This window comes from Papilio machaon, chromosome 22 (assembly GCF_912999745.1).
Source record: "Papilio machaon chromosome 22, ilPapMach1.1, whole genome shotgun sequence".
In the NCBI taxonomy this organism is placed as follows: domain Eukaryota; kingdom Metazoa; phylum Arthropoda; class Insecta; order Lepidoptera; family Papilionidae; genus Papilio; species Papilio machaon.
Genome location: NC_060007.1, coordinates 5,351,276 through 5,365,801, shown reverse-complemented (window position 1 = coordinate 5,365,801; position 14,526 = coordinate 5,351,276). Strand labels below are relative to the sequence as shown.

At 33.5% G+C, this 14,526-nt stretch overlaps 3 protein-coding genes across 3 annotated transcripts in view; 2 read left to right on the top strand and 1 right to left on the bottom strand.

The window, feature by feature from the left end:
- Positions 1-6,795, top strand: part of LOC106719709 (hemicentin-1) — a gene marked incomplete at its 5' end in the record, with an annotated part of 35,789 nt that extends 28,994 nt beyond the window's left edge. The window contains 9 exons of the mRNA XM_045683447.1: positions 615-731; positions 1,150-1,244; positions 1,726-1,863; positions 2,032-2,118; positions 4,641-4,740; positions 5,158-5,271; positions 5,635-5,763; positions 6,191-6,316; positions 6,686-6,795. Of these exons, the coding sequence (XP_045539403.1) occupies positions 615-731; positions 1,150-1,244; positions 1,726-1,863; positions 2,032-2,118; positions 4,641-4,740; positions 5,158-5,271; positions 5,635-5,763; positions 6,191-6,316; positions 6,686-6,795 (1,016 nt within the window). The remainder of the gene's footprint in view (positions 1-614; positions 732-1,149; positions 1,245-1,725; positions 1,864-2,031; positions 2,119-4,640; positions 4,741-5,157; positions 5,272-5,634; positions 5,764-6,190; positions 6,317-6,685) is intronic.
- A 703-nt stretch (positions 6,796-7,498) lies between these two features.
- On the bottom strand, positions 7,499-9,191 carry LOC106708216. The gene is made up of 6 exons (XM_045683601.1): positions 9,133-9,191; positions 8,848-9,059; positions 8,634-8,686; positions 8,215-8,313; positions 8,036-8,136; positions 7,499-7,508 (listed from the first exon to the last, which is right to left on the bottom strand). Exons 1-6 carry the CDS (start codon positions 9,189-9,191, stop codon positions 7,499-7,501), a joined length of 534 nt encoding a protein of 177 aa, XP_045539557.1.
- Positions 9,192-9,501: 310 nt separating this feature from the next.
- On the top strand, positions 9,502-13,088 carry LOC106708226 (centromere/kinetochore protein zw10 homolog). Its single transcript, XM_045683577.1, has 3 exons — positions 9,502-11,078; positions 11,500-11,703; positions 12,510-13,088. Exons 1-3 carry the CDS (start codon positions 9,569-9,571, stop codon positions 12,986-12,988), a joined length of 2,193 nt encoding a protein of 730 aa, XP_045539533.1. The 5' UTR covers positions 9,502-9,568; the 3' UTR covers positions 12,989-13,088.
- Positions 13,089-14,526: the final 1,438 nt, after the last annotated feature.

The following is a 14,526-nucleotide window of genomic DNA, read 5'->3' as shown; positions in this document are numbered from 1 at the left end:
TACGAAACTCTTGAGTACAATATAATACATTAAGGCAACAAAAAGGTCACAATGGAATTGTTTTGGGGTGTGATTTTTTGTAGGTTAATTATACAAGAGCATCGGTGGCTCAGGAGTTAAATATTTGACTTGAAATCCTCGGTTCAAATCCTGTAATGTACAAATTGTTTTTCAATTTACATACGTTCATTTATCCGACGTTCTTAAGGTGAAGGAAAACATCGTGATGCTGCACATATCTGAGAAAATATTCAATGATATGTGTGAAGTCATCCCGCCCTTAACTTAGGGTAGACTCCGAGCCCCTCTGTTGGGACGTAAGTCCAAAGTAACGACCATCTATTATATTCTATTGTGATTTGCTGTAAATTAAACTTTCAAATTATTATTAAATTAATTAAGAACTCACGTATGATTGTCTGGTGACGGCAACGACTAGTTTTGGACCCGTCGTCGGTCCATCTTCAGGGCGAGTATTTATTTTTGAGTACTCGCACTCGTGACGTCCTTTAGTTAAGCCGTTCTTAATTAATTTATTATTATGTTTCCCGAAAGTTGAAACATTTAATTTCTAATTATTGATAACTAATATACAACTACAAATCTTTTTTTAGTTCCTGGTAAATGGAGTGCGTGGTCTCAATGGAGTTACTGCAATGTGACTTGTGGCTTAGGTTATCAGAAGCGGTCTAGATTCTGTCATTATGTAGACGATAACAATAATACTATAGGTAAGGGAATGCTGCTTAGGTCTTGAAATTTAATAGAAGTAAATAAGTATATCTGACTCGGTGAGGGGCGCTGCTATCGCAGTTAGTCGTGTAAGAAAATAAATGAAACATACTTCTTGTGGGTTTCTGAGATTAAAATTTCCATATAAGAGATATTATTATACGATTAAACGATATAATTCATACAGAGATTTGAGTCAAAAACCTACGGTTAGACATGACATTAAAAATGCAAATAAACTTTACAACAAATATCTTGTGACATTTTTTTGACATTGACAGGGCGGCATTAATGAGTTGTCATCATTTAGTTTGACTTAACCCCGCCGGGTCAGATAACCTTGTTGGACTATATATGATATAAGTCAATTTATTTAAACTGTCAACACAATATTGTTCCATCTGTGACTTGTTACAGATAAAACATCTCCGTCAGATAAAATTATTCTAGACGAGAGTGCGTGTAAAGGATCTACAATTGACAAAAGGAAATGTCACATGCCATCTTGCGAAGTAAGAGGATATGATTTCAGTTCTAATAGATTAATAACTAGCTATCGCCCGTCACTCTGTCCGAGCAGGATTAAATAAAAAAAATCTTAATTAACCTATGTGTTCTACTAGACTATGTTCTTCCAGATCCTTTTAGCCGTTCTGAAGATACCATCAAACAAACATCCATCTGTCCAAACAGTCACATTTATTATATCAGTAAAATGCATATAACTGACCATAGAGTCTTGCTAATGTAATTTAAAACATCCTGTATGTAATAGTATAAGATATTTGATGCAAAAGTATTTTAAAAGAAATAAACTAACAGCGTAATAATTAATTTAACTCTATTTCATAATAATCCTCGCTGTAGTATAAACTCAAACCGAACCGAACCGACAGATGGAAAGAGACTGCCTTGAGCAGCAGCGCATGCTTACTTATAAAACCTTTTGTGAGAATACCCTCAACAGTCCTAACAATAGTTATTGTGTACAAGGAGGAGGAGTCAGGTTGGTCCAGCTGGTCCCGCTGGGGCGCGTGCTCGGCGACGTGCGGCGCGGGCACGCAGGCGCGTGCGCGTCGCTGTCGTGCGCGTGCGCGTGCGCATCACGAATGTACCGGCGACAACGTACAGGTATAGTTATACAGTGATAATGTACCAATTTATAACTAGATTTTTTTACCGAGCTAGTAATTATTGAGTTTTTCCTTACACACATAGAAAAATACTTTTTTTTCAGCGCACTCATCTTAATATAATATATTCAGTAAAAAATATAATATGTTTCTTTCATAATAACAGATAAGAAAATGTCCAAACTTACCAAAATGCAATCCCCAGTCGAAATATACCAATGAAGTCTACAGCAGCCAAGAAATTAATGAAACAGTAAGTCATTTTACATTCAAAATGTATACCTTTATTTGTAATATGTATACTAGCTAACTAAAAAAAACTTTATAAATAGTCTATATTAGGGTGATTCAAAAAAAATTTTTAATTTTTTTTTTAACCGATACCCTCTCAAATGTTTCGCGTTTCTATTTGATATAAAAAAAATTCTCACCAAACCCGAGCCCTATAGCTCAACTCTAAGGGGTCGCTACTGATTTTTTATTTTCCCATGTTAATTAAATGGGAAAATAAAAAAACAGTAGCGACCCCTTAGAGTTGAGCTATAGGGCTCGGGTTTGGTGAAATTTTTTTTTATATCAAATAGAAACATTTGAGAGGGTATCGGTTAAAAAAAAAAATTAAAAATTTTTTTTGAATCACCCTAGTCTATATGTTTTCCAGAATGTGTTCTACATCTGTGCTAAATTTCATCAAGATCCGTTCAGCCGTTCTAAAGATATCTTCTAATAAACATCCATCTAAATTTTCGTATTTATAATGTTAGTAAGATTATGAAACTTTGTTTTTAAATGTATACTACAGTTACTTAAAATTGTTAATTGCTAAAATGCCGTGAATATGGGTTTTTGTAATTTTGTGCACAGAATATTGTATACCTATATAAATAGCCACAGGTGGGCACAGTTAATCGAAAAGTTAACTTCGTTAATCGTTAAAGCGTTAATTAAAAAATTAACTTCGTTAATCGTTAAAGCGTTCAATTCTCGAAAATTTAACGCAAGTTAAAGTTAATCGTTAACAGTTAACCATGCAAAAAATTATACATACTAATTTCACACTTTTGTGGCGACACTTGTTTAAAATAGTAATTTGACTATATATTCTATAACACATTAGTATTAGAGACAAGTATGAATGCATTATAGTATATTTCATTACGAGTGCGGAAAGCCTGTCACTGCAAAGAGTTAGGACAAATGTCTATCCGAGCCGAAGCGCAGCTGAAGGTGAGGGTTGACAGTTGGAACAAGTTCTAATGACAGTTCCGCACGTGCACTGAACAACTATTTTTAATACAGTTGCGAAAAAATGAAGCAATTTAATAGAATAATAAAAACACAATAAACTCAACTTACTAAAATGTTTGAAAAATGGCGCCAACCGTAAAAGAATACAAACAGAGATTTTTTTTGGTTTTCTTCACCCATTCTGGGTAGGCAAAGGGAACTATGTCCAAACAGCCAAGACTTCAGTAGATTATTTTTATTGATATGAAATGAAAATTAAATTTAATGAGATGAAATAAAATGAAACCTAACCTAATTCATTCAATAAAATCATTAAATCTGATATTGTAACAAATTAGGAGCTTCTTTTTAGCAATATTTGCATGAATCATAAAAACTTCAATGATTTTTTTTTTGTATAAACTTCGTGGTTGGTTTTTTTCTTTTTAATAGAAATTATTTTGACAGTTGGGAAAGAGAACGCACGAGTTTGGAAAAGCTAAAGAAAAAGCACGAGTAAAAAGGGTTTTAATACAGTTGCTCAAAAAGGGATTGGAGGGTATTGCAGGGACGAAGAGCATTCGGAATGTGGGCTATTACATACTCTTGCTTTTATATACTCGTAATGAAATATACTGTTTCGAACCTTCTTTTGATTTTGTCCTGTTGTTCACGTCTTTCCCGGACGCTCTGATGCATCACACTTGCACGCAAACTTCACATATATCAATTATCAACGCGTTCGTTTACCATTCGAGTCGCCGACAGTCGCCCGTCAAAGCTGAACTTACGAGCGTGGCGTGGCGCGTAATTAAAACAAAATGACAGCACGTCTTCAAGTCTCTAATTTAACGATTAACGGACTTTTATTAACGGAAGTTGAGTTTAACGGAAGTTAACAAAAGCGTTAACACTTTTTGAAGTTAACTTAAAAGTTAATCCGTTAAGCAAAATGTTAACTTCGTTAATTAACGATTAACGGATTAACGAGTTAATGCCCAGCTCTGTAAATAGCCTATACCTATACTAGGTATTGCCTAGAATGGGCATCACCAGATAATCCTAAATAACCATAAATGGTAACTTAGAACACCACCTTAACATCAAGTTTAAATATTCAGTTACGTGTAACTTTGTGTTAGTATAAGATTTATTGTCTTTGGTTTAGTTTTTTTTTATATGAAAAGGTGGCAAACGAGCAAACGGTTACCTGAATTCGCCGAAATAGCGAGGCGACTGTTGCCCATAGACATCCGCAAATGCAGATGCATTGCCCACCTTTAATTAACGGAGAAGGGGACGCACAAAAAGAGAACATTTAACCTTCCTATGCGTCTCCTCCATCAAATCCACCTCCCCTTTCCAGTCTTTCCTTATAAGAAAAGGGGTGGGAATGGAAAGAGGATTAAAATGAGTCCTCCGGTAACACACTCATTAGACTGTCCTTGGAATTACTACTTACTTATTAATTATATTATCGTTATCGTTGTCTTTTATTTTTTAATAAAATCTTTTCTTTCTTTCTACTTTATTATTTGATATTTTCAGAATATGTTATCGTATTTACCTGAAACTACAATAGAGATGCAACCAGATGACGTTGACTTTAGAAAATCTTTGGACACAGAAGAAAGTTATGTACCAACTGGTAAGAACAAATCGGTTGAAAAGTAAATAAACCAGTAAATTACAAAACGATTTCGAATGAAAATGTGTATTAAAAAAACTCTTATCTTACTAATATTGTAAACGCGAAAGTTAAGATGGATGGATGTTTTTTTGAAGGTTCAACGGATCTTGATGAAATTTGCCATAAATGAAGAACATAGTCTGAAAGAACACGTAGGCTATTTGTTATTTTTTTAATTCCGCGTTGACGGAGTTGCGGGCAAAAGCAAGTAGTCTTAAGTATCTTTCCTGACTATGTTCTACATCTGAGCCAAACTTTAACGAGATCCGTTGAACTGTTGTGGGCAACATCCATCCATCTTAACTTTTGCATTTATAAAATTAGTAAGACTTACATACTTTAAGTTTTTTTAGTAGGTAATGAAATAATTTTCAGGTAAAAAACCTCAAATGTACTTCGATGTGAATGTAACAGAGAATTTGGACCGCAGCGAGCGTGGTCCTTGCAATGTTGGCTTTAAATATATTGCCGCTGATGATACTTGCCAAGGTGAGCTAATTAAAAAAAATAGTTTTTTTTAAGGATTATCCTACACCGGATACTAAAACATGATTTAACTTTTTATGCCTCACAAAAGATTTAGATTAATTTTTAGTTTGGTTCTTTAAATTTGACATTTTAAAATACTATATTATTATATTTATATTAGACGTGTAATTTTTTTTAAAGTTTTTGTAAAAAAATTATTAAGTTGATAAATACCTTAAAAAAACGGCTGAATTTCTTGTACGAATAGATATAATGCTTTTAAATAACTTGACGGCAAAGTGATCAGTGCGAGCAACTTGGCGAAGTTAACAGTCGCCAAGATATATATTATAAAAAAACATTGTACATAACAACGTATAACAGATGTGGACGAGTGCACTATCTCCAACAACCAGTGCCACGCCACTCAGATGTGCACCAACACGGCTGGCGGCTACCGCTGCAGCTGCCCCGCGGGGTATGTCGCGCTAGCCGCCGGACTGCGCTGTCTAGGTAACACTACCCGCAGATATAGTTAACACTATCCACATTTCACTAAGCCTTATGAGCATTGCAAGGGGGGAGGCAGCTGCCACCCTAACCCCTCGGCGAATCTTAAGAACTACTTCGAATAAGACATATTAATGGTAGTTCCCCCCCCCCGCCCTATACCTAGTCTAGGACATCCGACCAGTAGGATGTGGAATCACCCCTTATTTGGATGACCACAGAATATCATGACCATGTTGTGTTTTAAATGTAGTCTTAACTAATTAAATTAACGAAATAATTGCACCGTTAATTGATCCGTTATTTAATTTTAAAAAAAAATCACAACAAAATAACAATTTTAATTCAAACTCCAGATTAACACTTAATAATTTATTTTTTAATTTTGTGATGATTGTCCTTTGTCTCTCTCTCTCTCTCTCTTATGTAGATATAAATGAGTGCGAGCAGGAGGTGCACGGGTGCGAGTACGCGTGCGTGAACGTGGCGGGAGGTTACGTGTGCGCATGTCCGCGACATCTGCGACTGCATGTCGACAGGCACCATTGTGTCTTACGTACGTAATATATCTCTCTCTCTGTCTCTGTCTCTCTTTCTCTCCCTCTCTCTCTGTATCTCTTTCTCTCCCTCTCTCTCTTTCTCTTTCTCTGTCTCTCTTTCTCTCACACACATAGGTATAAACGAGTGCGAGCAAGAGATAAAACTAATCTTTACGTGTAGACGAACGAATGTACTTTATTGCGATGGACATACAGACTTATACTACTCGTAGTTGTAATATGATTCCGTTTACCTTAAAAAATGTTTATCCGTTGCAATAAATTAATTATTGCTTTATTTTTTCTTTAATTTCCTTTTTCTAATGTTGATCCGTTTTTATTTTTACATAAAAAAATAATTTAGTTGTTTTTTATTTCTGTTACAGCACCACTTTATCAGAAACCGCTTTCGTTTTACGAGAATTCTGTATCTGATGAGTTTTTAAACGCAGACGTAGATTTCTCAGCGAGGTATACTAAATATAATAAATATTAAATTTATGTAGATTAATATTTATTTAAATTAAATAAAACATAGTTAGATGTTTAATTTGTTTGTAACTAAGTAAATTAATTTTGTAGACATTTAGATATAGATTTGTATTATTTAATTATTTTATTAGTTATTAAAATTATTAAAGCAAATATGTGCAGTTTGATTTATAACTTTTTACCATACAACGTAAGTTTAACGTAACGTAAATTAACGTTATCTTTATACTAGCTTTTACCCGCGACTTCGTCCGCGCGGAATAAAAAAAAATGCACACAAGATAAAAAAAAGTTCCTATGTCCGTTTCCTGGTTCTAAGCTACCTGCCCACCAATTTTCAGTCAAATCGATTCAGCCGTTCTTGAGTTATAAATAGTGTAACTAACACGACTTTCTTTTATATATATAGATTACTACTACTAGTAAAACACACACGATCAACCTTTTTTAAAATGAATCACTAATTCTAAAGACCCTTGCATAATCTATGGATCTATAACAATCTGTAAGTACCTACATTTTCTACAATGTTCTACAATGTTACTAGTTTATTAATTTAAAAATCTACTAATATATCTTTTTGGTAGAATTTACTAAGTAACAATTGGCGGTAGACGGTCGTTGCAAAATATTTTCTTTATAGGTCCTCGCTTTGGGTCCAGGATTCTCTCGTCGTTTTTCCGGGGAATATTCCTGGAATTAAATACCTATTCAAAACTTAACAAAATATATTTAATTAATCTAGAATTGTAGAACAAAAACCATATTTCATATCATAATATAAATAAATCTTTTGAAGTTATTCTCATACTTAGACGTCTAATCAATATTTAGTCGCCCCTTAGTAATTATTTAAAGACTTTGAGTGTGGCAACTTTAGAGATGTTTTTTTTTATATCATAAGGTGACAAACGAGCAAACGGCCACCTGGATTCGCCACAATAGTGAGGCGACCGTTGCCCATAGACATCCGCAAATGGAGATGCGTTGCCTACCTTTAATCAACGGAGAGGGGGACGCACAGAAAGAGGATATTTCTCTTTCCTATGCGTCCCCTCCTCTGTCAAATCCACTTCCCCTTCCCATCCTTTCCTAATAAGAAAAGGGTGGTAAGGACTTAAAATTAGGCCTCCAGTACCACACTCATCAGACGAAACGCGGAATTGCTTCCACTTGACGCCTGTCTTCTGTCGTGCACCCAACAAATATTGTTGTTACGGGATCTACCACTGTGAATTACTTACTGCCAATAATTGCCATTTCTTTGCAAACGCATTATATTATTATGACATATCATCAGCTCATTCTGCAGATAAGTTCTCTGGTCGTTCACGCGTACAAACAACTGAAATAAATTAAACCCGTATTTATATCGTATAATATTAATCCTAAAATCATTTTATATTGTTTGGTAATTTTATACCTTAGACTCAGAGTCCAAGCGCCATTCTTTACTACGTAGTGTACTTATTAAATCCGTTTTGAGTCTTTCAAATTTTTTCACTGTGCGAAGAAGTTCAGCCTGTGAAAATTTATAAATGAGAATTTATTAAACAATAGTGGTCGCCCGCGACTTCTTTACGAGAAAATTTTAAAAAAGTAGTCTATAATATGCCCACGTGTATCAGCTACTTTCCGGCAAAGTTCTGACAAAATCAGTCAAGAGAGTATCCGGAACAAACGTGGCCTTGCAGACAGACAGACGGACAAAAAAAAATTAAAATTGGTTTTACGTTATCGTGTACGAATTTTTTTTTTCTTGAAATTACATAGACACTCCAATATTATGAATAAGCATAGCTAGCAACGGGATGAAATGAAAATTATCTATGAAGTACTTACAGGCGTAAGAATGTCAAGATTGATGTTGAGGTCGTCATGTTTCAGTTTACAATCTGAAATTCAAAAAGATTTGTTAATATAGGTCTTGCTATCAATAAATTAACTCCAATACCAGTCATTTGAACCTCCGAAATACAAACTTTTAACGACTACAAAAAATCACGAAATATAGCGTTGAAATTGCGAAATGTACGCAAAATTATTCCGAACACACCTGGTCCACAGACTTTTGCGTTCTTAATTCTTTCTTTCAAAATAGGTAATTGTTTTTTAAGCATTTCTATAGCATCTAGTAGTTGCTTATGTCTTGCGCTCTCCTTCTGCAAGTCGTCATCTTTGTCCCAAGGGTAATCAGATTTTCGTAATTCCTCTTGCATAGAAACTATTTGTTTCTCAAGTTCCGTATTCTGCCATGCCGCGGCTTCTCTATAAAATAAAATGTAAAGTAAAAATATATTTCATATTTTAAATGAGTACACATAGGTATCATTGTAAGTACCTGCAAGTCTTTTCATGTTCCAATTCATTTTTCAGGACATCAATTTCATTTTCATTCATTTTAATGCAAGAGTCTTTACCCTCTTTCTGCTCTTTCCGGAATTGATTTAACAATCGTTAGCAACCATCTTATCAGTCAATAGGTGACGTATGTTAGTTCATTTGAATAATAGTATAATATAATATTTCGTAACATTTAGTTTTCCATTTTCTTCTTTTTATCATTTTTCAATTGTAGCACAGCACACATTGTAGGCACCATTTTTAACATCTGTGTGAAATTATTGTCAAATATAATCTGCATTTACAAACAGTCGGTAAATGTCAAATCAATTCAAATTTAAAAAATTGTTGAAATTTAAAAGTTGGAACGTAAACTTGTAAACTTGTTATCTTTTTATTTTTTATTGTTAAATTGCGAGATAAAAGTTAAGAAAATGAGTTCAATAAGTTCTGCTTTACACGAAGCTGATAAAGCCATAAAGGAAAATGTAAAGAAACAACGCGAAGAAATAATGCCAATATTGAAAGATTTAATAGAAAGAGTACAATTATTTTCATGGGCTCTACAGCAAAACTTTATCGACACATTTTGTAATTTTACACCTACAAAAAGCTTGGAAGAATTGAACTATAAGAATCGCAAATCAAACATATTAGCCGATTACAACAAATTATTAGAAGACGTAAAGTTAGTGTATGAAAAGTCGGAAACTTTGAATGAAGAATTTAGTAGTTCTGTTAAGAAATTAGAAAATGCTATGAAAGTTTTCAACAACTTATGTATCGTTGTAGAAGGTAAACAAATTCTGGATAAGGCAAGTCATGAATTCGGTAGATATAATTACATAGATGCGATGGTAAGCGTTAAAGATTTGCGTAAACAACTTGCGTCGCTTAAATTCGAAGGTAACGCTGGTAAAGCGTTATCGAAGCTCAACGATCAAGCAGAAAATCAATTAGCCATGTACGCTGCACAACTTAGCATAGAATGGGAGGATATATTTAACTGGGAAGAGAAAAAAAGTATTTATCATCTGACATATTCTTTATCCATACAACAAAGTGATCCAATTTTAATACAAAATGTCTTAAAATCTCTCTATGCTACTGAGAGATTAAATGCAGAACTTGGTGTATTTTCACATTTCTTTATTGACAAATTACTTCATAATGTAATTAGACATAATTGTAATATATACACTGAAGATTACTTAGGAGCTTTGGTATTTAATATTAAGATAGATTTAAATGATCCTAATAAACCAAACTTTCAAACCATTTTCAATAATTTAACAGCCGTTTTTGAATTTCTACAATCAACTTTGGGACATTTTGAAGATGGTAAAAACTTTGTACAAGTTTTTGCCGAGTCAATTAGATATAAATTTTTCAACAAGATAATAAAAGACTGTATCAGAAATAATTTACCTTCATGTGATAGTAGTTATGAGAATTATAAAAATATTGTCATAGAACTGGAGTCGTTTAATAAATTCTTAATAGATTTAAAATTTGTCGAAGCAAATGAATCACCACTTAATAAATATATAGAAAATACAGAATGTGTTTTGTATCGTAAAAAATGTGATAAATTATTATCTGACGTAAGAAATATGCTTGGTGAAAGCTTGTCATTTGGTACGATAACTGCAGGCAATATATCTGATATACCAAATGATTCAGTACTAGATTCTAGTAACTGTCCTAATAATAAAGATTCCTTGTGGGAATTAAATAATCCTATATTCTTATCCAAATGTAAGATTTCTAGAAATGTAGAGAAAATAATGTCAATGTTAATTGAACATTTGGAAGAGAGTACAAAGCTTCCGGAAGAGTATAGCAGGCAGCTTGTTATGTATATAAGAGATATAGCTATTATGTACCAATGTTTGATACCTAAAAAGTTTAAAGTTAACTTAGAATGTTGTCCTTTGGATATTGGTAAGTTTTATTTTTATTCTATTACTAAAACTTTACTTAAGCTTAAGAAAAAAATTTTTATTAAATTTCAGACAGACTAAAGTCGTGGGCAAAATCTATATATATAAAAGAAAGTCGTGTTAGTTACACTATTTATAACTGAAGATCGGTTGAACTGATTTAGCTGAAAATTGGTGGGCAGGTAGCTTAGAACTAGGAGATGGACATATGATAATTTTTACCCCGTTTTCTATTTTTTATTCCGCGCGGACGGAGTCGCTGGTAAAAGCTAGTTTCAAATAAAAAATAAATCAGAAATATTGTTATATGTTTTTAATTCTAAACTAGATTTTAATGGTATTGTTTTGATTGTATATCAAAAACTTATGAAAACTGTGAATATTTTGAAAGTGAAAAAACTTATTATATTAAATATTTTCAGCATTATTCTTCAACAATTGTTTCTATCTGGCACATAGCCTGATCGGACCACCATGGAAGAATATCCTGCCTTCATTTCTAGCAGATCTACTGACAACAGTACTGCTGGAATGTATTCAAGACCTCAGAGTTGTAGGTTTAGAAAAAATCTCAATATACCTGCAAACACAAAGAAATGTTATTGTTAGGAAAATTGAAGAAACTGGTAAGAACATGCATGTTTAATGACTGTTTACATGTGCAAGTGTAGAAAAGACTTCTTTTCAAATATCTTGGCAGCTCAAGGTCATTGCACACTGCGCAGTACACATCCCACCACACTACACAATTGTATCTCTCAGAAAACTATGCTAAGTTACACTAAAGTATGTTTTGATGTGAAACATCTATAGGATCACTTGTAAACCGAATAGTTGGCGTGGCGACGCTTGCCGTGGCGACGGGTCGCCACGCTATACTGAAGTATACATATGTATACATATCATCATCATCATCATCATCAGCTCACTATACGTCCCCACCGAGGGGCTCGGAGCCTACCCCAAGTTAGGGGTGACTAGGCCATAGTCAACCATGCTGGCCAAGTGCGGGTTGGTTGACTTCACACATATCATTGAATTTCTTCTCAGATATGTGCAGGTTGCATCACGATGTTTTCCTTCACCGTAAGAACGTCGGATAAATGTACATATGTAAATCGAAAATCGAAAAACACATTGGTACATGGCGGGATTCGAACCCAGGACCTGCAGATTGCAAGTCAAGTGCTTAACCCCTGAGCCACCGACGCTCATATGTATACATATATATTATTATTATTATTATCATTATCATTATTTTCATTATTATCATTACCATCATCATTATCATTAATATCATTATCACCATTATCATTATTATTATTTATTTAATTATAATATTTAATATTTTATGCATATTACTTGTACACAGACGATGTTTCACATTTGCCAGGCGTCCCATGACGGCTCACATTTATTTTTTTTGTTTTAGAACTACCCTGGACTCATGACTCATACCAAACATTTGATGCTGCAATAAAAAGTTCTTTAAGCCTTATGGAGGATCTAAAGACCAGCTGGTTTAATGTTCTTCCTATTAGAATGTACGAACTATCTATGTGTACTTTAGCCCAAGCTCTTTGCCAAGCGATGTTGGACCGAATATTTGCCGATAGTAAGCCAATATCTGAAGAGTTGGTCTACATGTTGGCCGTTAGGTTTGAAGATACGATGGCTGAAATTACATCATTATTCGATGAGGAGGTGGAATTAGATAATAAAATAAATATATGGGTGAAATTCAGTAAAATGCCGCAAATTTTAAAAGCTCAGTTGCTCGAAATAACTGATTTGTGGCGCAACGACAAACTTTTACTGCAGTGTTACGCTTGTGAAGAGATCCGGCAAATTGTCAAGTTGAGATTCCCCGATGATAAATATAGGCTGAAGATATTGATAGAGATTCAATAAATAAATAGTTTTTTTTAATACCTTTCCCTTTTCTTTACTGGTAAATTATAGTATTTCAGTGTTCTGAAATTATGAATTAGAAAAGTTCATTAAAATAATAACGACCCGTCGTCTTTTATGATACAAAAAATTCCTGCTTTTTTTTTCTATCCTATACTCCTCTTTTTACCGAAAGCATACCATATTTATAATCTACTGTTGAGGTTGTCAAATATAGTTTTTCCTACGGGATATGCTACTATTATCAAATCATCAGCTCACTGTACATTTCCACTGAGAGACTTGGAGCCTACCTTAACTCAGGGATGAATAGGCCATAGTCAAAAACGCTGGCCCAATGCGGGTTGACTTCACACATATCATTGAATTTCTTCTCAGATATGTGCAGGTTGCATCACGATGTTTTTCTTCACCGTAAGAACGTCGGATGAATGTACAAATCGACGCTGGAAAACATAAACGCTGTAACCCTTGAAATCGCGAATATGTTTTTCACACGTTAATAATTTCAACCATTATCAAACGATAATGATTTTATTATAGGTTAGCACAAACTACACAACATTGCTAAATACCGCATGCTTGTAGGCGAATCAGCTCACGAGTTATGATTTTTTGGCTCTCCTGTAAAGTTCATACTTTCGGGGTTACAGCGTTTATGCTTTCCAGCGTCGATATGAAAATCGAAAAACACATTAGTATATGACGGGATTCGAACCCAGGACCTGTAGATTACGAATCAAGTGCTTATCCCCTAAGCCACCGACGCTCTTATAATACGTTAAATTAGCAATGGGCGTTTACAGACTACTGTAATGCGATAACAATTTCATAATTATTCAAATAATATACGAAATCAATACATTATATAATAAATAATTTCATGTATATCGTGCAATTGAATAACTAAAACGCATGCCAAATAATTTAGTTCAATTTGCGTGCAAAAATAACAGGGTTGTGCAATTAACAGATTGTGCGGAACAAAGGAAGTAGGAAGGTTTGGTAACTAGGTACTTTTAATATTACATTTAATAGATTGTCCGAAAACGCAATATTATGCACGTAATATGCGTGTAACTTGAGTATTCTTGGATAACTAAATGTTAATTTTACAGAAGAGAGAAAGATTTAGTGTAAAAACTATTTCTGGACAGTTTGAATTATTATTTTCTTTTCATTAAATAAAATTAAAATACAATAGATAACTAGCACTTATGAAAAATTAATTTTGGCAATCGTTAAGGTAGTAATCAACTGCTGTGTGCACATTTCTAGTTACTATTATATCCCCACAAAAAGTGCAGTACCTAGTTTCTTGTTGCTTCATAAAGACAATGCATTACCTTTATTTATTATCTTAAATAAATAGTATTTGAACACCTTAAGAATCCAAAAGTACTCGATAAGCACCCAAAATGAAATAGAACTAATAGAATGAATATAAATTAGACAAAAGTAATTTTTATCATTTTTAATAATTAAATTAATAATTTATATTATTTATTAAAAATAATCCGAGTTTGTTTAGTGAAAGT

Coding starts and splice junctions, on each gene's coding strand:
- LOC106708216 (XM_045683601.1), bottom strand. CDS start 9,191: ATGAATGAAAATGAAATTGATGTCCTGAAAAATGAATTGGAACATGAA. Junction 9,060..9,132: donor GAACATGAAAAGACTTGCAG/GTACTTACAATG, acceptor TTTATTTTATAG/AGAAGCCGCGGCATGGCAGA. Junction 8,137..8,214: donor GCTTGGACTCTGAGTCTAAG/GTATAAAATTAC, acceptor AATTTATTTCAG/TTGTTTGTACGCGTGAACGA.
- LOC106708226 (XM_045683577.1), top strand. CDS start 9,569: ATGAGTTCAATAAGTTCTGCTTTACACGAAGCTGATAAAGCCATAAAG. Junction 11,079..11,499: donor ATGTTGTCCTTTGGATATTG/GTAAGTTTTATT, acceptor AAATATTTTCAG/CATTATTCTTCAACAATTGT. Junction 11,704..12,509: donor TAGGAAAATTGAAGAAACTG/GTAAGAACATGC, acceptor TTTTTGTTTTAG/AACTACCCTGGACTCATGAC.